The sequence below is a fragment of the Grammomys surdaster genome, unplaced genomic scaffold (genome assembly GCF_004785775.1).
Source record: "Grammomys surdaster isolate TR1022 unplaced genomic scaffold, NIH_TR_1.0 224, whole genome shotgun sequence".
In the NCBI taxonomy this organism is placed as follows: Eukaryota; Metazoa; Chordata; class Mammalia; order Rodentia; family Muridae; genus Grammomys; species Grammomys surdaster.
In genome coordinates, this window is record NW_021604669.1 from 3,295,158 (window position 1) to 3,319,682 (window position 24,525).

Genomic DNA, 24,525 nt, shown 5'->3' on the forward strand with positions numbered 1-24,525 from the left:
TAGCCAGATTGAGAGCCATTACTGTTTCTTTAGGATATCATCATTTCTGCCAGACCATTTACAACCTTATTTATCATCTTCCATGGACCACTATCTTCTAATGGTATAACATGAAGTTTGTTCGACCCCGTGAATTTGGGATAAACATGAGCATTCAGTCCCTGTCGTGGATAGCCCTGGCCTTGTATTTTGATACTAATTCCCCTTTCCTGTGAAGGGCGGAAGAGGAGGTATGAGTCATTACACAGGTGATTTCTAGTGAACCTTCTGCCCATCTTAATTTGTAAAATAAAGGCTGGTGCCAGTGATTGGGTAGAGGAAGGGGAAGTAGAGATATGAATGTTGGTGGGACGAGAGCAGGAGAGAGGGTGACTGGAGGAAGACAGTGGAGGAGGAAGATAATGGAGGAGGAAGATGATGAAGACGATGGAGATGACGGCAACTGGGGAGAGAAGAGAGAGGACAACTGAGGAGAAGAGAGGAGAGAGAAGACAACGGAGGATGACGGAGGAGGCTGACTGGGAAGCAGGAGGTAGAAGGACAAATGCAGGGTCTGGAAAACCCTCAAGTTATAAGGGTCTCATAGCTGGGGAACAGATTAGTGGATCCCTCTTTGGGGTATCTGCCCAATCTAGGTTTACAGAATATATTCATAATTACTGAGTTGTGTTTTCATTGATGGACCTATTCAGGTTGGAGATTTTAAATATCACCTGCTACAAATCCCCAATAAAGAAATAGGGAGGCACTGCCCTCTAATTTGGGAGGATACTTATAAGAATATTTCTTGGGGAATAAAAAAAATATTTAAATTTCTTTGGAAGCTATTAAGATTGCTTTAAAACTTTATAGATGTATGCTATTATAAATAAGTAATCATTGCCTTGCATAAATATTAACATTATCTATTTTAAATCATTACATGTCTTTCCCCTCTGAAACATATATATGGTAAGCATAGGCATGTACCTATTTCATGTACATGATGACCCTGAGCTATGGATACAGAAAGGTCTCTTAACTTTGCTGTCCACTTTAATTAAACTTAATATTGTAATATTTGGGGCGTGGGTTATGGAATAGAAAACAGAGCATTACTGAAGCTCCCACATAATGTACTTCATTCATGTGCTTGATAAGAAGTACAGTCAGAATCTGACATTTGCCTAAATTTCTCAACAGAGCACTCCTCAGATCACATAGGCTATGGCAGCATTTGAGGTCAGGGGTTAGGGGGCTGGTTCTGTGAGCACTAGGGAGTCTTTGTAGACAGGGCACCTTCTCTACTTCATCAAACATATTCATTGTTTCCTGGATACAGGTGAAAGGATTCACTTGATCAGGTGACAGATTGTGAGGGCATTAACTTCCAGACAAGGATAATGCTCACAGCAAGTGTGACTTTACCAGAGTCATGTAGCTTATAAGGCACTGATCAAGGCTCTTTTGAGAGATAGTTTACTCCAGTAAGCACAGATGTTCCCATATTGGGGTCCTATTCATTTGAGATCTTATGCTTTAGAATCATAGTGTTCTTGAGGCCTGAAAGACACCTGATGGCACTGTGGTTTCAGCATGTTTCTGGAGTTCATGTCTTCCTACTGATTTCATGTTTTGCAGAGAGCAGCAGCCTGCATTCAGCCTGTGTCCATGAGAGTGCTGTGCACAGTCGCGTCTTCCAGATCTTATACAGAAATGAAGAAGTTTCCATAAATGATGTCATGCTCTTCCGGGTTCATTTGCTCTTAGATGGTGAGAGGGTAAGTCTTGATCTGCCAGCCACAAGAGATATTTTTTTTCTTGACTAAACCAGTCATTCTCTCTCATTGCTGGATTCAGGTAAGTGAAGGAGAGACTATAGATTGATTCTGAAATCTGGTAAGAATTTATGGTTCAGATATTCACCTCCTTCTGATGTGTTTATTTTTCTTCTTCTCATTCATATGCGCACTCATTCCCTGATGCCTCAGTTGCATGAAGTCACTCCTCCCTTGCTCCAATGTACCTCTGCTCAAGCATAGTGCCCAGAAATCCCTCAAAAGATGTCATTGATCACCTTCTCTTTTCAAGCTCTGGGTTAGGCCATTGGATAAGAAACAGACGTTGAAGAAGGCTACAAGGTCCCCTGTCTTCAAGGAGATGATAGCTCAGTTAGCAAACAAATTTGTAAGCTTTATATCTTACTTGGCAAGACTGGCCATAGCTGGCAGAAAAATCAAGGGCCCCATGAATGGAGAAAGGACTCTAGAATGATCAAGCTGGGGCTGGAAATCATTCACAGAGGAGATTCCTTTCAGAAGTAAGTAGTTGAGTCCATTTGACAGAGAAAGGGAAAGAACACAGCAGAGAGGGGGAAAGCAGCACTGAGCTTGGAGACCTTGGCACATTGTTGTTTTTGATAGGAGCTTGACTAAAATGTTTACCTTTGATAAATTAATATATTTTGAAGGCCTCTAGAGTCTATTGTTCTTATTGCCAGGGTCAACAAATTGAAACTTTTCTGCCACATTCTGGCTGATTATTTTACAGTGAAATAATTTATGCTGAAAAGAATGCCACTACTTTAAGCAAATTAAGAGCACTCTGGCTAACATGCTCCCTGCCACCCCCCCACCTTACTATGTAGCAGATTGTACCTATTGAGTACCTTAAAACTGTGTCTGTACTCAAACCCTTAGCTTCCTGCACACATCTTTTATGATTTATGTAATGAGATAGGTCCTGATTTACAGTTGAAAGCAAAAGCTGCTGCAAATTCCTTACTCATTAAGCCAGGTTGCTCTTCAGAGGTTTTCTGAGCACTCACAAAGTCTGTATTATATTCGGAGAGAAAGTAGCAAAGGGGAGCATATGCCTGGTGCTTTGATGCTGCCCTTTACCTATGAGATTAACAAATGCATTATCTAAGCATCATTTCTTCTCAGTTGCATCAAAGTCTGCCCCCATTCTTAACAGTTTAGAGCCCCTCAGCTTCAATCTTGTGAGTTACAGAACACTGACACTGAATAGAGAGCATGTTTCTCAGGGCACATTGTTTTCTTCTGTGTGTCAACTTACTTTTCTCTATAAACTAATATTTATTATTGTCTTAAGGATAATCCATATGATATTAAAAAATGTTTCAGCTAATTACTATATCTGGAGCTGTAGTGACTCAAGTGAACAGGGCATGTCTGAAATAATACATATGAGGTAAACATATGAACATACTAGTTCTTTTCACATTCATATCTATTGATTTATGGAAACCAAAATGCTGCTTATAGCCAGTGGCCTGAAAATGTACTGACAGGTGCATGTAGCAATATACTGGACAACACTCATTTAAATAATGGGAGTCTATCCAACAAGTACATTGTGGAAAATAAGACCCAGTCTGTCTAGTGAGGTCATAGATGAGAACCAGAACCAAGTATGGAATATGAAGAGAATTAACTAGAAGCCAAAGAATCTGATGGGATGTTTCACAGTGACTGTGGAAGCCCTTGGATATATCATTCATATACATTGTAATGATGTAGCAGATTTAGGGAAAATTACAAAATATATAAAATAAGAGAATTGGTAGAATGAGCCAGAGAAAAGAAAGAACAGATGCAGAAACTGAAGGGAAGCCATTGTCATGGTAAATCTACCAGAAAAATATGTATGAACATCTCCTGGACATTGTCTAATGGTAGTTCACATGTGGATAACTACATTCTCAGCATCTAAGGCAAAGAAGATATATAGATAAAACAAGAAGATGCTTAGCCCTGTGAAGATGGAGAGGGAAAGATTATAACAAAAAAAAGATAGTGAACAAAATTATATTATATAGTAGAGTTCTTATCTTGTGATTTGTGACCACATTGGAGGTCAAATGATGCATTCACAGGGTGGCTGAAGACCATCAGAAAAAAAAAAAAACATAATTTACATTATGATTCATAGCAGTAGCAAAATTACAACTATAAAGTAGCAACAAAAATAATTTTATGTTTGGAGGCAAGGACAATATGAGGAACTGTATTTAAAGGCTCACAGCATTTGGAAGGTTGAGAACCACAGTTTCATAGGTATAGGAAATCTCTAGAGGGAGATTCCTTTGTATATCCATAGGACAGAAGCTAGGTAATGCTTGTGCAAAATGTTGGTTCCCAAGTCCATCACTGATCTAGTGAGTGCTTCAGAGACTAGGAGGGTAGGGGTTAAGTTGATTCAGAGTAAGTGGGCTTTGGTGGTCTTCCCACAGGAAACACTTGGAAGCTTTAGGTTCTGCTACAGCAGTACACTGGAAAGTGATAGACGAGTTAACGGTAAATTTAAGCTGACAGGGATTGGGTTAGGGAATTTTTTGTTGTTGTTGTTTTGTTTTTTTTGTTTTTTGTTTTTTTGAGACAGTTTCTCTGTGTAGCCCTGGCTGTCCTGGCACTCACTCTGTAGACCAGGCTGACCTCAAACTCAGAAATCTGCCTGCCTCTGCCTCCCAAGTGCTGGGATTAAAGGCGTGCGCCACCACTGCCCAGCTGAGTTAGGGAATTTTTATCAAGTGACACAGAAAAGGCACAGATGTGAATATCAAAAGAAAGTTCAGGGTACACTGTGGTGAACCATGCTCATCTCACTGAATGCAGCCTGTTTACCTTGTTCTAGAGGCAATCACCTTGGAGATTTAATTCAAAGGAAGGGGGATGAAACTGAGCAAAGACAAAGTATTGTAAATGAGACCAAGGGCATGAAGGCAGTTGCTTCTTTTGGGTATGTGGGTATTGATGAGTCTCAAGACAAAGATAGCAACAGCTGAACAGAAACAGAGGAAGTCAAAAGTTGGTCCACATGAAAGCCAAAAGTAGCCCAGAAAGTTGAGTTCAGTTATACCTGGGAGATGAATGACTCCATGTATAAAAGAGTCAGTAGAAATGGACTATCGGGGTATGTCATACTCCTGAAGATATCAGTGATAATAGAAGGTAGTTGAGAGTAGTAACACTCCTTTTTGACAGTGATAGGAACTGGGTCCAGCTGTAATAGCTGTCCATTGATCATATCACCAGGAACATTTTAAATATGTTAGATGGATTCTGTTGGGATTTTTGCTGAGTATAATTTCTCATTGAGTCACTGCAGTGTGATGAGGGGCATTCTCAACTGCATTTGATGGGCGAGGATGCAGAAACTTAGAGCTGTGACTTGTCTCCATCGCACCACTAGAGATGTGGTAATGCTATGGTTTAAAGAAGGAGTTTTCAAACAGCATCCCAGGCCACCACGTGGATGTGTCAGGAGAAGTGAGCCTCTGGATTTCAAGCTCAGTAGTAAAGTAGAAATAGCAACAATAATAAAATATTGCATTATTTGTAACTAGTCAACCATTTTAGTACATTTTCTTATTTAGTTTACTGAGTATAATGCTATAAAGTGAATGGAATTATTTTATTTCCATGTAATGAAGGAAAAAACAACAGTGATTCAATCAATAGTAGATTCAGGATTTGTACTCATGCATTCTGACTTTAGAAGATGCCGCCTCAGGCTACAGTGGAGCAGAGGGTTGGGCGGGGGTGGGGGGAGAGTGATTGTGATAAACATACGTATGTAGGGAATCTTGCAATTATAATATGTAGGCAAGTAAGATTTATGGAGAAACCAGTGAAATTCATAAATAGGCTTGATCACTCAGTTCTCACAGAATTGCAGACTGTAAAATCTATTATTCACAGGAAGTTCTTTATACTCAGTGCTTACTCAGAAGGTGGTTAGGGGATTTATTTCTCCCATCTTATATCCAGGGAGCCTGTGGTGAGAGCCTGAGTCCTTTTGGTTGTGTAAGAAACAGGATTTGTAGTTATGCAAAATAAACAGAAGAAACTATTTGTAGCCCTTGGATTCAGTAAAACGTTAGCTTTTAAATAATTTTTTTAAATAACAATTTTTTAAAATCACAAAGGCCTAAAGATAAATTATATCTGTATGCCTCTGTTTGAATCATACTTATCCAAGAAGACATTTACAAGAAGCCTTTGGATGGGCGATGTCTGTCCCTGTTGGATAAGGGTATCCTTGTAAAGAAAGAAAAAATCTAACTATGCGAATGTGAAAGAAGTTTTAATCCTCAAAGATGCATCGACACAGCCTCTGCAGCAGGACACTATTCCTGGAGGTTGGAGTCCACAACTAATAAGAACTAATGTATTTCTTAATGATGAGATTAGGGGAGACATATAGCAAGAAAATAGCCAGGGTGTTTTGCCTCAAGTAGAGAAGCACCACCAGTGAGTGTGTGAAACAATGGTATTTGTAGGATTTGCCTGATCCAAGTAGAGCTAACAAATGTCAGCCCATCCTTGCCAGATCTAAGAGATTTTTTTCCCCAGAAGCTATAAACCCACAATATGAATGTGAATATGAAATTACCTGAATTTTCAACAATTGCAACTTGTTCAAAACATTTTTAAAAATACCTTGGGGACTAAACAAAACATGCCTGGCTCACAGATTGAGCTCTCAGGCTTCCAATTTATGAGCCCGAAACAAACTATTGTAATCAGAAGTGCTGAACATAAAGATAGAAAGGAAGCTGCTCACTGTGAATTGCAGAGGAAGGCTTCAGCCAGCCAGGAGGAAAACAGGAATCTAAGCCCTATGGCATGGGACAGTGCCAATACTGAGTCAATCCACAGAGCACAGATTATGAAACTCGTGTATAGCATACAATTCCCCTATAAATGAGAGAGAAGAAGACCTGAAGATACCATTTTTGGGGGCACATATGGAAAGAACTATCTTTTTTCCTCTTTTGCCTTTTTTAATGTAAAAATAAACACATGGATAAAACACAAACATTGAGGGAAAGGGTGTTTTTGAAGTTGAAGGAGCTTGAGTCACCTTGGAAATTACTTAAGTAGACTGAATGTCACCTTCCTCCCTGCAGCATGTGGGTGAGGACATTTGTGTGTACATGGTAATGTCATGCATCGCTGCACAAGTTTTGTTTTGTGGACAGATTACTCCATCCTTCTTCCCATAGCAGGGGCTATTCAATCTCTTACTCAAGCCTGGAATCCATGTCAAACCCGTTTGAAACTGAGACTTAAAATGCTTGCAAGAAAGACTGTGTTATTTCATTATTCAGTTTATGTGATTAAAAATATGCTGACAAAGAAGACTTAAGGGACAAAGGACTTATCCCAGCTCACAGTTCATGCATAGCCCATCACAGCAGGGAAATGAAGGTTACAGGAACTGGAAGCAGCTTGGTTACATTGTAGCTACAAACAGGAATCAGGTAGCAATCAGTACTTGCAAATGCTCAGCTTGCCTCTCCATTTTATATAGTTCAGGATACTTGTCCAGGGGAAGTACCATCTCACACTTAGGATGGGTTTTTCCATATCAATTAACCTAACCAGGATCAGCTCTTATTTACACACCAGAGGTTCAATAAACCCTCATAAATATGACTTAGAGGCTTACATCTTAGGTGATTCTATATTTCAACCCGACAATTGAGATTAAGTATTACAAGAATGCTTCTTTAATAATTATTGAAATTATACTTTTACCAAGATGGCTATGTGAATTCATTCCTTCCATTTTCCATCTAATATTCCTAAATACTCTGCTTATCCAGAACTCCACATGATACGCAGTAAGATGCTCACTACACATCTGTCGCGTTTTATACTGAGATTCTGTTTTTCTGTTTAAAAAAAAAACAGTCAGCTAAATGTCCCAATCAGATTACTAGTTGACTGCTGAATTGTCTCGGTCTTTCTCTTTCAGGTAGAAGATGCATTGAGCGAGGTCGAGTTTCAGCTCAAGGTGGACCTGCACTTTACGGACAGTGAGCAGCAGTGAGTGTCATGGACATCCTTGGACTGTGTTTCTTCTTCTATCACTATCTTTCACATGCGGCTTCCTCAAAGACAGAATTTTCATAGTTTCTCTAAATAACTAGTTACTAGTATTCTGGGTTGTCCCTCAGTTGTCCCAGTCTTCCTACTTCAAGTAAACTGATCAAGAAAAGTCCTCACAGGTGTGCCCAATAGCTTGGGTATTAGCTGATTCTTAATGCTGTCAAGTTGACAGCCAAGAATAGCCATTACAACTAGTCTGTCAGAGCTTGGAAAAACTCCCTCATTTGGAGCCATGTTGCTTAGGTTCTGCATATTGAAAACTGCAAATTTCTTGCATTATTAATGGGTATCTTCTATGAGAAGCATTTTTTTTCCTATGTGGTACTGATTTGGGCATGGGGTGGGATTTAGAGCAATGTCTCTGCAAGGCTAGACAATCAAAATCCTTCCAAATCATTCTTGCTTCATTACCATGTGTGCATACTGAACATCTGCTATTGTTCTTCAACCCTCAGAGAACTGAAAATCTATTTATGTAAAACTTGCTGAGAAAATAAGCAGGGGACAGTTCTCCTCCTTTTTATAACTGCCTTGTTCCAGTTTGTTCTGTGACTTCTACAGTCTACCCTGGGCTGACTTCTACCCTCTAACCTGGGCTGCACTAATTGCTTCTTAGCCTTCCTGTATTCTTTCAGGAATTAAATAAACAATATTTTTCCAGTGTATTAAAACAAGTGACATGAAAACCTTTAAGCTCTTCTCTCATTTAAGAATTTTTTTTTTAAATCAGGCCTTCTTCATGTAGGTGTTCTCAAAACACACACACACACGCACACACACACACACACACACACACCCCTACCTGTACCTCTGTTTCTTTCTTGACAAGAATGTTTAACATGGGATTTTCCTGGGATAATAGAAGTCCATTCATCTACCCCTCAGCATATTAAAGCCCCAGTTTCTTCTTCACATACCCCATACCATGATCTGATATCTCTGTCTTCACTCCTCCAGCAAGCACCTAGTCTGAGGTCCCTACACCTCTTTGCTTCATAAACTTCCATCCATTGTGCCACATGTCCAGTTGCCTATAGAACCATATTGTCAATCATAAACTTATTCCAGAAATTATTATCTGACAAGTTCTTCTAATAATTCTCATGACATATCACTATGTCATTAATGAGTTTTCCTTGTCAGTAGAAGAACAGTTAATGGAGAGCAATATACAGGAAACTGGTCATGTAAAGCATGTGAAACATAATAACTTAGGCTTAGCTCTCTTCAACTAGGACATGGTCAAATTCCTACATTTTTCCAAATTTCAATAACTTATAAGATGGGCATCAGGCTTTGAATTATTATTAAATCAGGTAGATTATACCCTCCCCCTCCCCGTTTTCATAGCATGTAGAAAGCAAACAAACAAACAAATAAACAAGCATAGGGAGGCTGTCATTTAATCAGTGTTAGACCAGCTAGTTAAGTCCCTCTAATGTATTACTAGGAGAATGATATCCCTAGACTTTGGCCATGGCAAAAGTGGTGCTGGCATCTAATGGGAAGAAACTAGAGATGCTGCTAAAGAGTACAACATACAGGATAGCTCTGGTTTCCACCAAAGCACTATCCAGTTCCCAAAGTCAGAATTACTGAAACGGAGCCACATGCTCTGGAGCACCATCCTATCTGTGTTTTCTAATTTGGCTGTGGTTTATCAGTACCTGCTTACACAGGGACAGGATACTCATCACCACACAGCCCTTCCAGTCCCTGCACAGGTTAGCAGATAGGAAATTCATTAATACTTAAAGGGATAGTGTGTTCTCTTAATTGGCTTTAAATTTAATAATTGCAAGTGTGCGGAATAATTCTGTTGGGAGGGCTGTTCTTCCCGTGAGATATTAACTTTTGCTGTTGTTTAATTATTTTGTTTGTTTAGGTCCTTAATAAGAACTTCAGACATTCTCCTGTCCCCACTACCTAAGTTCACCTACATCTCTACATTGAGGTTCCCTAGGAATTGTGCTTCTTCTCCATGAATGGGTGCTGTCCATTGCACAGCACAGAACAATGGTTACTTTCCTCTTCAGTTCTTCCTTATGAAGGAAGTTTCTGTTATGCTTAACTTCTTGTTCTCACTGCCAGGAGCTGATATCTAAATGGGCTTAAAACAATGCTGTGCTGTAACTCAGCACAGAAGAGAGCCAGAAAGTCCTGGTCTGGTATGGCAGTTTTTCTTGTGACTATGAACATGCTAAACAATTCACATTAGTTTCATATATTCTTTTATGGGTAGAATATGATTAGCAACCACATTATATGAGTGTCGAAGCAGAATGTCCAATCCATAGACAAAACTCAGATCATTGTCATCCAGATAAATGTGAGACTGAAGCCAACAATTGCTGACACCCATGGCTGGATTCTCTCCCTCTCTTTATTAGGTTTCCTTCTGGTCCAAACAAAAATTTGGGTTACATGTAGATACATTTGACACTCAGGATTCATCAGCTGGTGATCCTTTGCACACAAGCAGCAAGGATCACAAGGAAAGGCAATCTCTTTGTTGGCTGTGTGAACCTGCTCCCTCTACCTCCCCCTATCCTGTTCTCTATTTGCCTATCATCTTTAGAAGAAGAAGAGACATTCTCTATGTTACACTCCTGGAAGATGCTCAAAGTGGCATTCCTCAATCAAGCTCTGGCTTAATGCAACTTGCAGAGTCACAGAGACTGTTTGTCAGCACTTTTGTTTTAAAAAGTCTTCCCTTTTTATAATAAAAAGTACTTCTGGGTTTGTCTGTCTGTGACCTGTCTCTTAGGACACATACTATTTACAGAGTTGTTAGACCAATGGTAACTGGCGACTTCTTAAAACTGTTCAGACTATTTTAGCAGTGTGTGCTGGGAACCATTTAGCCTTTGACTGTTCAGTCAGTCAGTAGTCATTTCCACAAGCACAGCCTTGATCACCTTCTCCACTGTGCTCTGTACCAGTGAATTGCTAGAGCTGTAAAGATGAGTTAATCGCAGCTCATGCCCTTTTAGCTAGAACTCTCACAGAAAGTACAACCTCACAAAATCCATGCTGTGTTTTAAGGACAATGGCCATCCTATGAGCAAGAAAAGATGGAAAAGGGGTCCAAGAGAATGATGCTCTTGAGAGGAGCCTGGGAAAGATCTGTTCATCTTCACTATTTCTGAGGTGCAGGTTTAGTTGTGCTGACAAAGGAACTGAAGGCCAGAGCTTCTATGTTACCTTTTTCGTCTTGTATTTGCCAATCAAGGGACAAATTCTTTCAACCAGACAGAATATTTTAGGGTTGAATAAGACATTGAGGCTGCAAAGTGAAGTTGCTTGAATGACAGCAAAGCCAACTAAACTATACTCATATGAGCTCATTTACTTGCCTTTCAGGCTGAGAGATGTGACTGGAACACCAATGATCAGCAGTCGCACACTTGGCCTGCACTTCCACCCCAGAAGGGGTCTACACCACCAGGTCCCTGTCATGTTTGACTACTTCCACCTGTCAGTGATCTCAGTGGCCATCCATGCTGCGTTGGTGGCTCTGCAGCAGCCTCTGATCAGGTATGGAGTTAGAAGTAGCCCTACCAGTCATAAAATGCATTGCTGAGAGACAGTTTGCTGAAGTGATCAGTACAAACAAGAGATGCTTGTCTCTGGTTGCTGGCTTACGATTGCGTTTCACAGTGTCCCACAGAAGAGGTGGGAGAAAGTTGGAGAGAGCTTCAGGATCCCAGAAGACATTGGGAGATGCCAGGGATGGGTGACTTATAAACTAGAATCCGCATTTCCGGGACTTGGATTCTTTCCCTAGCCTCACATTTACCTAGCCGTGGATTAAGAAGCTCCTCCTGTGTCTGGGCTACTAATCTCTGGAAAGTTGGAAACATCAACGTGTATCTAAAGTTGCTTTGTTTTCCACTTTACTTGATATTTCTTTTTTAGTATCTCCCAGGTTTTCAGCTTTTTGTTATTTAATACTCAATTTAAGTCTAAATTATTTGAATTTTAACACCTTCATACGTGTATATATTGCATTCTGATTATTCTTATTCCCTTCCTTTTCTCTCCATTCCACTCCTACCAATCTCCTTTCAGTCCTTTTAACACATTCACAGCTTTCATTATTTTGTGACCCACTGAGTTTAACAAGGGCCATTCATGTGAAGGTTTAGTGAATCCCAGTGGAGGACAGGGCTAGTACGTTACAGGTACTCACATCTATTCATTCTTTTAGTTGCTGTTTCCTCAAATGCACATTTGATTGCAATATATTTTACCTTTGCCCTTCATTGACTCACCCTAAAGCATCTCTAAGGTGCAGAGGACAATTTAGGTTTTCTACACTGTACAAGTGGAAGGACAGAGCTCATAAGAGCTGTTGTAGTGTGCTATACATGGCCATTGAACAATGTCCCAGAATGGCTGAATATGTTCATTTAGATAATTTTAAAACACTGAGAACACACTGTCGGGCACTGCTCGTGCATTGGTCGCAGGCGGGGGCGCAGGTCAGCGAGCTGCGGAGCCGCGGAGCAGCGGGGCAGCCCTAGGGCGTGCTGTTCAGTCGCACTGGGCAGAGCCGACAGAGTAGAGAAAAGCTTCCCATCTCCCTGCCCCGTGAGCTGGCGCACATGCAGGGCTTCCGGAACCGAGGCTCTCAAGAGAAAGTGTCCCCACGGCTGCTAGAACAAAAGACTTTTCTCTCCTACTCCCGCCCCTCCGAGTGGGTTTTGGCTTACGCAATGAGTCCAGGATTTCAAGAGACACATGGAGATTTAAGATGCGTTGATTTATTAACATAACGGCGGGTTTGGGTGGTGTATGATTTATTAACATAAAGGCGGGTTTGGGTGATGTAGAGCTTTCCTGAAAAATGTCCGAATGGGTTTGCTTATATTAGAAGCTGGGGAGAAGGGCGGGGCCAGGGAAATCTCGAGGCAGAGGCTTGTTTTCCCACTCTCTACTTGGGACATGGAGACCTCGTGGCAGGGCTCTGGGGGCGTGGCTGAACACCCAGGATTCTACAGTCCCACAACACATGACTAGAGTTACATATATATGCAGTGGGATATCTGGAGTAAAATTATTTTAATACAAAGGAAGGGAATTTGTCCAGTTCTCTGTTCTAGACAGCTTCTAACACTTTTCCTGGGTGATGATTCCTCCATGGTTTTAATGCCTATGGCCTAAAAGCTCTGATCTTTGTTGGGATCTGAGAGTAGAAAATGAGATACCTGCTCTTGGACATGAGATGTGACTGTATCCCTTGACCAAGTTTTACTCATCTGCTCAAGACTGCTCTCTGATTTCCTGACCAAAAGTGTCAGTGCAGAATCTCAGAGAGACCGATTGAGATGGTGTGTATTAAGAAACTAGGATGAAAAGCATCACCCAAAGGTAGACTATGCGTGGCTGACAGGCAAGGTGAAGTGATTCTGAAAAGGCAAACCTGGATTTCAGGGAGGAAATGTGGGGGAAATGCTAGCTAGCGCTTAGCAGTGTAAAAGTCTGCATCGGAATTAAATCAGAGCATACAGAAAAAAAGAGCAGAAGAAAAGGAGGATTCAGAGGAGCAGACAGCCAGTGAACAGCAGTTGTGAGCATTGAGCTGAAAGCCAAGGTCTAAAAGGTCATGGCTTTCTGGATCTAATGTTCTTCTGTCCAAAACATTGCTGGCCACTAAGTTAAAGGTCCTAGATTGAGGCAACAGGAAGAAAACATGATTCAGGGTTCTGTGGTTTTCATTCACTTCTGATGAAGGTGTGTATAGAGGACCTGCTGCATTCAGTAGAGGCATCAGGATACACACACACACAAACACACACACACACACACACACACACACATACACACACACACAGAGTAAGTCTGCAAAGGACACACAGGGTCCTCAGAACAGACCTTTGCCTCAGAGATTCCAGAGCTCTGGTGTGGATATGGTGTATTAGATAAGGTGTTACAGCAGAATGTAGAGAAATGTTGTAACATAGGAATATGGGAAAAGAACCCCTGAACTTGGGAAGCTGCCACTCTAAAAAGAAAAGTACTGGTCTCCTGAAAGGCATGTTTCCCAGCTGAATGATTCCCTTGGATCAGGACATACTGCTTCTGTGAATGTCTCAGGGTAGGATCTGTGGGCCAAGGGTGAGTCATAGCTGGTGTGCCCTGAGATCAGCAGAGACTGCTCCTCTGGAGGCCAGGCAACAGCCCAGATAGGAAAGGAAATGACTTTAAGGGGTTCTGGGTCCCAGGAGCATCTGGTTGCTTAATTCCATCACTTACTTACCTGGGGGATCTTTGAATAGCTTATCTCACATCTCTAAATATACGTTTCACCTCACAGACACTTAAATTTATATATAAAACAAAGAGCTTTTGTGATAATGACTCAACAGAGATTATGGCTATATATAATAAAGCCACATAGACGGTCTCACATGATGAATAAATAAAGGTTCTCGAAGCAATTCTTGTAATATAGAAACTAGCAGTTCTGAGAGCATGTATTGTGTCCCTGGCTTTAAGAGACTTGAGTCTGTAAGCCATACAAATTCTCAGCTTCAAAACTGAGTACTATGCAAAGTAGTGGGGATACCTGTGTAGGGTAGGCATTAAAAGAATGGACTTCAGGGCTGAGTACCCCCAGTGCCAAATTTGAGTCCCTACTAACTCCATTCACTTGAGCATGTGGGATTCAGTTTTAGTCAACAGAAAGAGAATGCTGTAAGGCTTTACTTGACAGCACATGGGAAGCCCTTGGGTATGTATGTATCCAATAGATGATGATGATGATGACGATGATGATGATGAAGAAAATGATGATTTGTGAAGCACCCATCATATTCTGGACCACTCAGCACTGATAAGCTCTTGACAAATGGCAGGTAGCTTTCTGCACAGGGAGGTTTACCCCTCCTTGTGACTTCAACAAAAAAAAAAAAAAAAAAGGAAAGCTTTATAGAAGACACATAGATTTTTTTTTTCTCCTCACCCAGGGGACAAGAGATTGTGACATTGAAAATTGAACTGGGGAAGGGAAATTGGAGTCAGATTTTGACATTATTGTTAATGATGCATCAAGGGTTGAACGTAAATCAGTTGAGTTTACATGGACACTGAAGACTTGTGCCTGAATAAAATCCTCAAGACTTACCCACCCGAAAGCTCCCTCAGGCAAGAGGGTCAGTAGGGCAGGCAGGAGTTCAACTGAGAGGTCCAAAGGGTCCCCAGCCCCTGACATCACTTTTGGACTCTAGTATTGCTTAGAGCTCTGATACCATCTAATCATGGGTTTGGAGCCAGGATATCTAAGCAGAACATTTAACCTTTTGATAGGAGCACACTTTGCAAGTTTTTCAGCAGCAGCCTTCCAGATGGAAGGAAGCACCTACAGTTGCTGGAGAGTTAAACTTCACAGATGGGGTAAAAATAGAACCGCCTTCCGCTCTCTGGGTTTTGCAAGAAGAATCTCTGTCTTGGCACAAGATAGCTGGAACAAAGGGAACCCTTTTAGCTTGTGGGAAATACCTGTCAAATAGGGCAAGCACCAGCTTCTCAAAAAAAAAAAAAAAAACTTCTCATAGCATCAGTGAGATCCAACAATAATCCAGCAGACATGGAACCAAATTTTAACCTCAGAAGACTCATAACTTTCATCAAGAAAGACCAAAGAAAATCTAATTTTTAGTCTTCAAGTAGGTAGAACTGAATCTTTCCCAGGGGCTCCATTCAGTATAAAAGCCACAGTTAAATAACAAGTATTTTAGACCTTTGTTGGCAGGTATCTCTGAGAAGGGGTCATGATTCTTTATGTATACACATTTCTTTAGTCTACCATGTTCCTATTGGTTATGCCTGGCTGAATTGAATGGTAAACTTATTTTAACTCTTGGCTCAATACAAATCCAAAGGCAGATGTGATAGTGCACACCTGAAACCTCAGCACTCTGGAAGTAGGGACAGGAGAACCAGGAACTTGACCTAGCTGCATACATAAATAAAACCCAGTTTCCAAAAAAGAGAAAGGAAAAGAAAAGAAAAACAAACAAACAAACAAACAGAAACCCAAACCATAGAAAATTCAAATAGGATTAATATTTTATAATACAATTGCCCCTTACTAAGACAGGCCACCCTCAGGTACCCAGAAGCTAGAGGTAAAAATATGAAACAATATGTTTTCCTGTAGCCTATGCACATACTATGCCTGCATATTTTAAATTATTCCCAAATTATCTATGATAAGACAATTTAAACTAGGAGATTAAATTAAGGTTGGCATCCCAATGCCAATACATGTGTAGATGTTAGTAAGTGACTGAATGATTTTGATACCAGTTAAATTATAAAGGGCAGTCACTAGCTTTTATTCCATTTTATCATTTGCTAGACCTTACACTTAGAGCTAGCTTTCGCTAATGTTAGGAGTCTCTGTGATGCCCCATTGCTCAAGTGCACTATTAGCCCTTCTGACAGGCGATAAAGTAGGAGGTTCAAACTTAGCCCAGATTCTAATATGTAGGTGCTAGCAGGTGTCTGCCCTCATAGTTATGGCTGTCAATGGTGCCACAGCATTTCTGAGTTCTCAGCCATGCTCCCCAGTTTACATCATGAACTTCTCTCTGCTTATTAGCTGCTGTTCATCTCCACTACATTACAGCATTGCCTTACTCATATGAACCGTGTGTTTACCCCTTGCCACTCCAATACCTCATAGACTCTGGCTTGTGTCTAAAGGCTAATAATATTTGAATAAATGAGTTAAATAGAAACAGAATCTTAATTTATTTCTCTGCCAATATTTCAACGAGGAATGTGAGCTTCATGTCTGCAATGTGTACCAGTTAGCTCCAACTACTAGAGCAACTGTGATGGTATCTGAGAACATTTATGACAGAGACCATTTTTTGTCACAAGAGTTTTAGTTTCTTTGAGAGGTTAGAACACAGCTATGAAGTGGTATTTGTGGTATACATCATAAATTTAAATAAGCCATTATTGATTTTTAACTTTTTAAATAATTTCATATGTAAGTACTTTATTTACATTATTTTCATCCCCTACCTTTTCCAACTTCTCCTGTGCCCCTTATACTCCCTCTCATACTCATGACTGTGTCTTCTTTGATTATTATATTACTTTATATATACATATATGTATATACACATATGTATATAAGTACATATATGAAATGAATTACAGGTGTAAATATACACACACATACACCTGCATGCACATACTTAGAACACACTGAGTTCATTTAGTATTGCTCATAAGTATGTGTTTCGGGCTGATGACTTGGTACTGCATAACGTATCAGGTGGCTTGTCCCTGGTGAAGACTGATTCTTTTCCCCTCTAGGCAGTCATTAGTTGTCTGAAGCTCTTCAGCTAGGGTCAGGACCTTTCGCAGTTTCTCCCCTGCTCAGTTGTAGTCTCACCACAGGGGCCTGTGTTGACACATGACCACTTACCTCCTGTTTGTCCCTTCCTCTTCTTTCTAGTTTCACTCGCCCAGGAAGAGGTTCCTGGTTAGGCAAAGGTGGCCCGGACACAGGACCAGAACAGCCCACCATTTCTCTGGAAAACTTGGTCTTTGGAGCTGGATACTGCAAGCCGACTTCCTCAGAGGTAAAGTCTGTATGGGGCCATGCCCCCATGACCTGCAATTCTCACCTTGCCTATAGTGTACTCTAGGAGGTTCCTTCTTCATTCAGATATTTCTTTAGGGCACTCTTTGGCCATTTCCTTCAACGGCCATCCAAACTTTCACTTCTGACTAATCTTCTCTCAGTTGAACTGTGAGTGACAACCCCTATAGTAGTTTTGAGAGTAGTCTTATCTTATGGTTCCTCTAACTCGTGGTTCTTTGGGAGAAAAGAGCTCTCTAGGAGACGGCACTATTGTGAAGAAATTTCCTTTACACTATGTGGTAATAAGAAGTGTCTGTTGGCATGAGTCATGCCTGCTTTCAAAACCTGGTTCCACCTTCTGTTTACTCACTTTCTGTGATTCTATATCCTCACCCCTAGAGTGACAGCACTAAGGACCACTAATCTTATGTACAATTATGTACACTCAATGTTGTTCCAAATGAAAGTTCTTAGTCTAGTATCTAGGGCTTAGTGTCTGCTTAATAAATGTGTGCACCTTTTAATTCTTTTTTCTTCTTCTCAGGAGGTGCCTGGTATTTCTGTTCTCTCATCACTGCCTGTATCTCTTAGTACATGAGACATTTTAGACATGTTCAGAAATGACTAGCCAATATTACTCAGGGTTGCCCAGAGACACAGAACCAACAGGAATGATTCCTTCTTTGTTTTAATGAATTGACTTACATGATTCTAGAGGTTGAAGAGGCTACACATATGCATTCAGCAAGCTGGACACCCAGGAGAGCTGATAACAGAGTTCTAGGCCAAATCTAAGTCCAAAAGGTGGATGATGATATCACTTATGAGAAACAGCTGCTTACTTTGCTGTAGTCAGAAACCGAGTGGATTGGACTAGTCTTGTCATATTGGGGAGGGGGAGATTTCTTTCACTCAGGCAGGTTCTTGGTTCAGTTCAAAAATTTTTCAGTTAGAAACATCCATACTGACAGTTAAGCAATGATTAACCATATTTCTGCATACCCCATGACCCAGAGAAATAAACACCTTTCCTGCGGACTCCGAAGAAGGATAATCACAATTCTCCTGAAAGGATGGGAAACTAAATCCATGGTAGGGCTGGTCTCATGCATGATTTGGCTTTAGAGAACAATAGAAACAGAATGAATACACACCCTCAATACCTCTAAAAGTTACCAAGCTGTCGGAAGCTGCTGTGGTTACTTCCCACAGAGGAACCTCAAATGAGTTGAGGGAGAGAAAGCTAAGAGTCTGCCAGAATAAAATGAGTATCTCACTTACCCACTATGCATCGCTAAATTCATGTTTCAGCATGGGGGTGTGCAGGATAGAAGGCTCTGCACCCTCCTACAGTAGATATGTGGTGTTCCCCCACGTCATCTGCTAATTCCCTTGCCACACTGAGACATTGACAGCTGATTCCCACACTGGAACAATCACTCTGTCCAGCTTTCCATCACTGTTCAGCTTTCCTTGTGCCAAGATCTGCGTCTCTCATAGCACTATGTGGTAGCTTTAAGAGTCTCTCTAATAGACCTCCCACCTAAAAACATTCAGCTCAGACTCCTTATAAGGGAAAATGGCCAGAGACATTAGTAATTGACAATCTCCCCTTTGGAGTCCTCAGGAAATGTGTTTATTTGTCTGGGCCATGGGGTATGCAGAAATTTGGTTAATCATTGCTTGACTGTCAGTATGGATGTTTCTAACTGAGAAATTTTTGAACTGAACAAAAGATCTGCCTGAGTGAAAGGGATCTCCCCCTCCCCAATGTAACAAGACTAGTCTAATCCACTCAGTTTCTGATTACAACAAAGCAAGCAGCTGTTTCTCATAAGTGACATTGTCATCCACCTTCTGGACCTAGATTTGCCCTAGAATTCTGTTATTAGCGCTCCTGGGTCTCCAGCTTGCTGAGACCTCCAGAATCATGTAAGTCAATTCATTAAAACAAAGAAGGAATCATTCCTATTGGTTCTGTATCTCTGGAAAACCCTGAGTAATACTGGCTAGCCATTCCTGAACATGTCTAAAATGTCTCCTGTATTAAAGCGCAATTCACAGATCAACTCAGAACATTTACAGCAGGTGCGTTACACCTTAGCTGGTGCCACTGAAGAGTGTAAAGTAGTCTTGATGCTCCATTAACTTGGGAGATGCTCCGGTGTTCAGATCATTTGCATCAGCCAAGACCATTTGTACTAGCACTGTTGAGATGTCTTCTCTGATTTTGCAAATGCTCTATCTCTGGTTCTCCTATGCAGGACCTTTGAATAGCTTAAAGTAGAGAACATCACATTTAGCTTCTTCTCCTAGCACCAAAGTTATCTACCCTATAAAACCAGTGTTCAAGAAATATGTGTTGAATGGAGGGTTGGCACAACTGTGTGCATCATGCTGGTAGAGCTTGAACAGCTAGGGATTCAGGAGAGAGGCTAGACACTGTAGCAGATTAGAAAGTAAGGGAGAGGGCCATAGTGTGATGGGCCATGTTGGGAGATTGCAAAGACTCTAGTCCAGCACAGGGCAGGATTGCAAACACTGCAGAACATTCTGGCCAACTGGCCTTTCACACATGACCTGGCACACTGCCTGATGCTGTAATGTTACACCTTTGGTGACTCCTTACAATATAGGTAAATTGGTGCTTAAGAATTCAGTTTGCACAGTTGTGAAATGGGTACTGTCTTTTAGAAGGATTTCAGAGGTTTCTATGCATAGACGTTTTATTGAGTAGAGCTTTGCAGGCAGATGATGCAGTAGAGTGGGGCTTGTTTGTTTGTTTGTTTTCTGCTTTTATTGGCTGTTTGTGGAGTTCTGTGTCAAATTAAATGTGACTGTCTTTCATATGTTCAGAGAGAAAGGCTGATTTGTGAGTCTTGGCACCAAGCTTGCTCCCCAAACTTGGCTTGGTAAGTTGTTTTCAGGGTTTGGTTCTTTTTCTGTATGTTTTCCACTTGGGTCCCATCCAATTATGTGGAGTCAGTGCTGTGTGCCCACCCTGTACCTTCCCACCAGGCAAGGCTGCCAAGCCAAGAATCCAATCTTAGTTTTGCACCCCCTTGGGGGCTTTACATGCAAATCTCAAGAAGCCCAGAGCATTAGCAGATAGAACTGGAATCCTCATGGTCTGATACATCAACTTGATGCATCAGAGAACATGTGCTCCCCCCAGTAAGCCATTCTTGGCAGGGGCCTGTCAAAATATAGAGACTGATGGCAAAATGAGCTTTATGGAACATACAGCATCCCAGGAAGGTAAGAGATGATGGTGCAGTTGGGTCTGCTCTGTTTCTCATATCCCTCTTTTCTGTGGCTCAATTTCCTCCTGTGGCAAATTTGACCTTTGCATTTAGAGCTGTGGCCTGAAGTTTTGTGTGTCTTTCTGTTACAAATCATATGAGCACTAGAGAAGTTATTCAACCTTTTTAAGATGATATTCATCTTGGGAGTGGTTACTATTAGCACAACTCACTGGCTTCTAAATAGATAAAATAGTGCAACTCTATAGTGCTCCAGAGCAGAGTTTGGGAGAAAATTCTCTAAGAAAAGCCTCTACTGATACACACACACACACACACACACACACACACACACTTTTTGTCTGCATGATTAAATCAGTGTAAGTCCAATAATTATTACTGTGCTGTATGTGAGAGTTTTGCTCTTGGCTGCAGTACTCAAACTCCTGTGTGACTTTGAATCTGTCATTTCCCCTCTCTATATCTATTTCTTGGCAAGTAGAAAGAAAACTGAATCTTTCAGGAAAACCTCTTCAGGGCTTCTCTTCTGTGTTTACTGTTGTATCCCTGTCACTGCCAAAAGCAGTTGGGACAGTTGAGACATACTTGAATCTATAGAGAAAAAAATCTGATGTTGATTTCTGGCCTTAACATATGCAAACATACCCAGAGACGAACAGACAGACAGACAGACACAGACACAGACACAGACACACACACACACACACACACACACCATATCTGCCACTATCACAACAAAGCCTTCCCTTTCACTTAAAGTGTGTTGCTGGTCATTTTACTTTACATCTATGGGTCATCTGCTCTCTCTTACAGAATCCAGCAAAGGCACAGAGGCCTCCAAATGATTTAATATATGAAATAGCCAGCTAATATTTCTTTTTAGAGATAAAGACATTAAGACAGAAAAAAGTTAATATCACACATCCTACCCTGTCCCTCCTAGCATCATACAATTAGGCAGCGGCTAAGCTGAAGCTGTAACTGAATGAGCATCTTATCATTTTCCAGCTGCTCCCTTGACTCCAGGTGAATGGATTCTCAGATAATATATATCTGTAGGTGTTCCATTGATTCAGTTCCCCCATGTAAGTCTTGTTTCTCTTTTTATACCTGTGTGTATCTGGCTCCTAAAGTGTTTTCAGAAGCATTTGTTGAGTTGCTATCTTGTGTTTTTACTTTGCACCTCAGTGAAGATTACTAGTGCTGAACCATCTTTATATGCATATTGGCTCCTCCTACATCCCTTCTGGAAAAATGTCCTTTTAAGCAATTTGCCTACTTGTCTATATTCAGTATTTAGCTTTGGTTTTTGTTAGTTTTAGGAGTTCCCTCTACATGTTGGATATTAGCGCTTCATCAGATCACACCAGAGACTGTTTCCTCAATTTCATCCGATGTGTTTGCATGTCCTGTCCCTTTGCAGGGCAGGAGCCTGGTTGGCACAGTCCCATTTGCCTCTTCTCTTCTGACTGTTATGTAGCATCATCATATAAATGTCCTCAAGTCTTCTTTTACATTTTCTCCAAGGCTTTTGTAGTTTCAGGTCTGACATTACATTCTTCAATACATTTAAGGTGATTACAGTATATGGGGTAAAGAATGAGTTAATTATTTCTAAATATAAGGATATATAGTTTTCTAATACCCTATGAATGGCTATCCTTGCCTTATTATGCACCCTTGGCATCATGTAGTGTATTTATTTTCAAGACTTTTCTTTTTTTAAAAAAGGTACATGACTGTGATATGAGTTCTTTGAAAACATGGAGCATATTTAATGATCTTTGGTGGGCTTGCTTGCCCTTCTGTTTACTTAGTTTATATGCCAGTGTCTGTAGCTGTAACTCAGCATATTAATCATTGTAATTCCATTCTCCATTCTGAGACTTCCATGAGACTTCCTGTTTATTCTCTTCTCACAGTTGCTTTGGATGTTCACAGTCCTTGTGTCTTTTAGGATTATGTTCTATGACTTAAGTCAATCCCAGGGATTAAAGTACTATGCAAAATACCTACAGACCAGCACATAGAAAAGAGTAGGAGAGAGGTGGTAATGGGAGCTTGTGGGGAGAAAGAAGAAGTAGTAGTTGTGATCTTGTGTGATGAGAAAGGTCTCATGAAAGCTATCACAGTGCTCTGCCCTGCATCACATCCTGCTCTGTGTGTTCACTTGAATTACAAAAAGTAGAGAAAAATGTCCTGATCAGAGAGATTAGAAAAAAGACCATCAAAATACAGTTCTATTTAATGATTTAGAGTTAAAAAGGTAATGCATTTTAATATTTTAAGAATTAAAATTGTAACCCTTGCTATGTTTCCCGTATTGATGTAAAAAAGTTGGCATTTTTCCTCATTTAAATGACTGTCTGGGTTAATAAAATCATACAGAAAAAGTTTCAGGTTGTGTATGGGATAGTGTCAGCTGTGCATCTGCAACTGACTTAATTAAGTATGATTCTTAGTTCATCTCTAAAGGAGTATATGGATCTGTGATAGCAGGCTTTGCATCTAAACTGTAAGGTATTGCTTCTCAAGTGTAATACTCCTGTTATCAGAGGCAACCCTGATTTCACAAGTCTGCCTCAGGATGCCTTGTTTCTGACTAGTACATATCACAAGACACAGGGAGGAAATTGCACTTTTCACAGATCATCCAGTGTTGCCCATCATCTCATTGATACCCAACATATCTCCTGATACATGGCAGGCGCTTAGCAAAATGGTGCCAAATGAATGGTGCCAAAGGCAAAAAATCAGCAAGCATACGGGCAAGAGCAGCAGACTTGGAGTGAGCTCCAGGTTGGGGTTAATACCACATGCTCACTGTAGACTACCTGTAGGTGTTTGCCTCATTCCTGCCAGGGCTGTAAGTCTCTGTTTCTCTCTGGGGAGGATGGAATCTGCTTGCTAAGTGAGGTTTGTCTGCAACTTGTGATGGTAAAGCATTTCCCACCTCTCTGCAACCTCTACCATAGGCCTTCTTGGTGACTACCGCAAGGTAATGTGTGATGGTAATACCACTAACTCATCTACCTGTTCACAGGAGTCTCCTTGCTAAGCACAGTTATTCACATCACCTGGACTGGAGGGACTAGTAATCTAATAACTGAAGCAAACCAGCTAGAGTGAGGATGCTGTTGAACTGTGTGGAGCTCTTACATTCTCTGCATTTAGACTCATCCTTGCCTGCTCACATCCGTAGTCCCCAGCTCAGACAATGATATCACATTCTCCATTCAAGGCTGATTGGTCAACAACAGATACCTCCTCAATAAGTAACCACATCAGTGTGTAATCATCATTGCTCGTGATGAACCTACATCGTAGCCCAACAGTCACATGGTGTGCAGTCAGCTGGAAAGTGTTTGTGTTTAATGCTTCACTAAGAAAGTCTGGGGAGGTGTGGCCAGTCACAGGGTTTAGAATGACCCTATTATAGGCGTGACCCTATTATAGGCGCGTACCTCAGCCTGCTGATATGCCCAGTTTTTCTGTGCCTCACAGTATACAATTGGATCAGGGACACCTGCTGGAAATAGAAATGGGGTCAATTTATTAATAAAAATTAAATACTCAGGAGAATGTGGTAGGGTAGTGAGCTGAGGGAAAAGCAGGTGTCAGAAGCACAGAGCTTGGAATGGCATGGCACTTTAGAGAGCATTATGTAGTACCTGACTTTGTGTATTTGGGTTTTTCTTGAGCATGCTCTGTTGTCTGAAGCCCAGGTGGGGATGGTCTTCTAGGCTTTGTGTACCTA

At 40.9% G+C, this 24,525-nt stretch overlaps 1 protein-coding gene across 1 annotated transcript in view; it reads left to right on the forward strand.

Annotated features, from left to right (window-relative positions):
- Positions 1-24,525, forward strand: part of Fam135b (family with sequence similarity 135 member B) — a 256,188-nt gene that overhangs the window by 163,578 nt on the left and 68,085 nt on the right. Inside the window, exons 4-7 of the mRNA XM_028773278.1 lie at positions 1,621-1,760; positions 7,765-7,835; positions 11,262-11,435; positions 17,377-17,503. Of these exons, the coding sequence (XP_028629111.1) occupies positions 1,621-1,760; positions 7,765-7,835; positions 11,262-11,435; positions 17,377-17,503 (512 nt within the window). The remainder of the gene's footprint in view (positions 1-1,620; positions 1,761-7,764; positions 7,836-11,261; positions 11,436-17,376; positions 17,504-24,525) is intronic.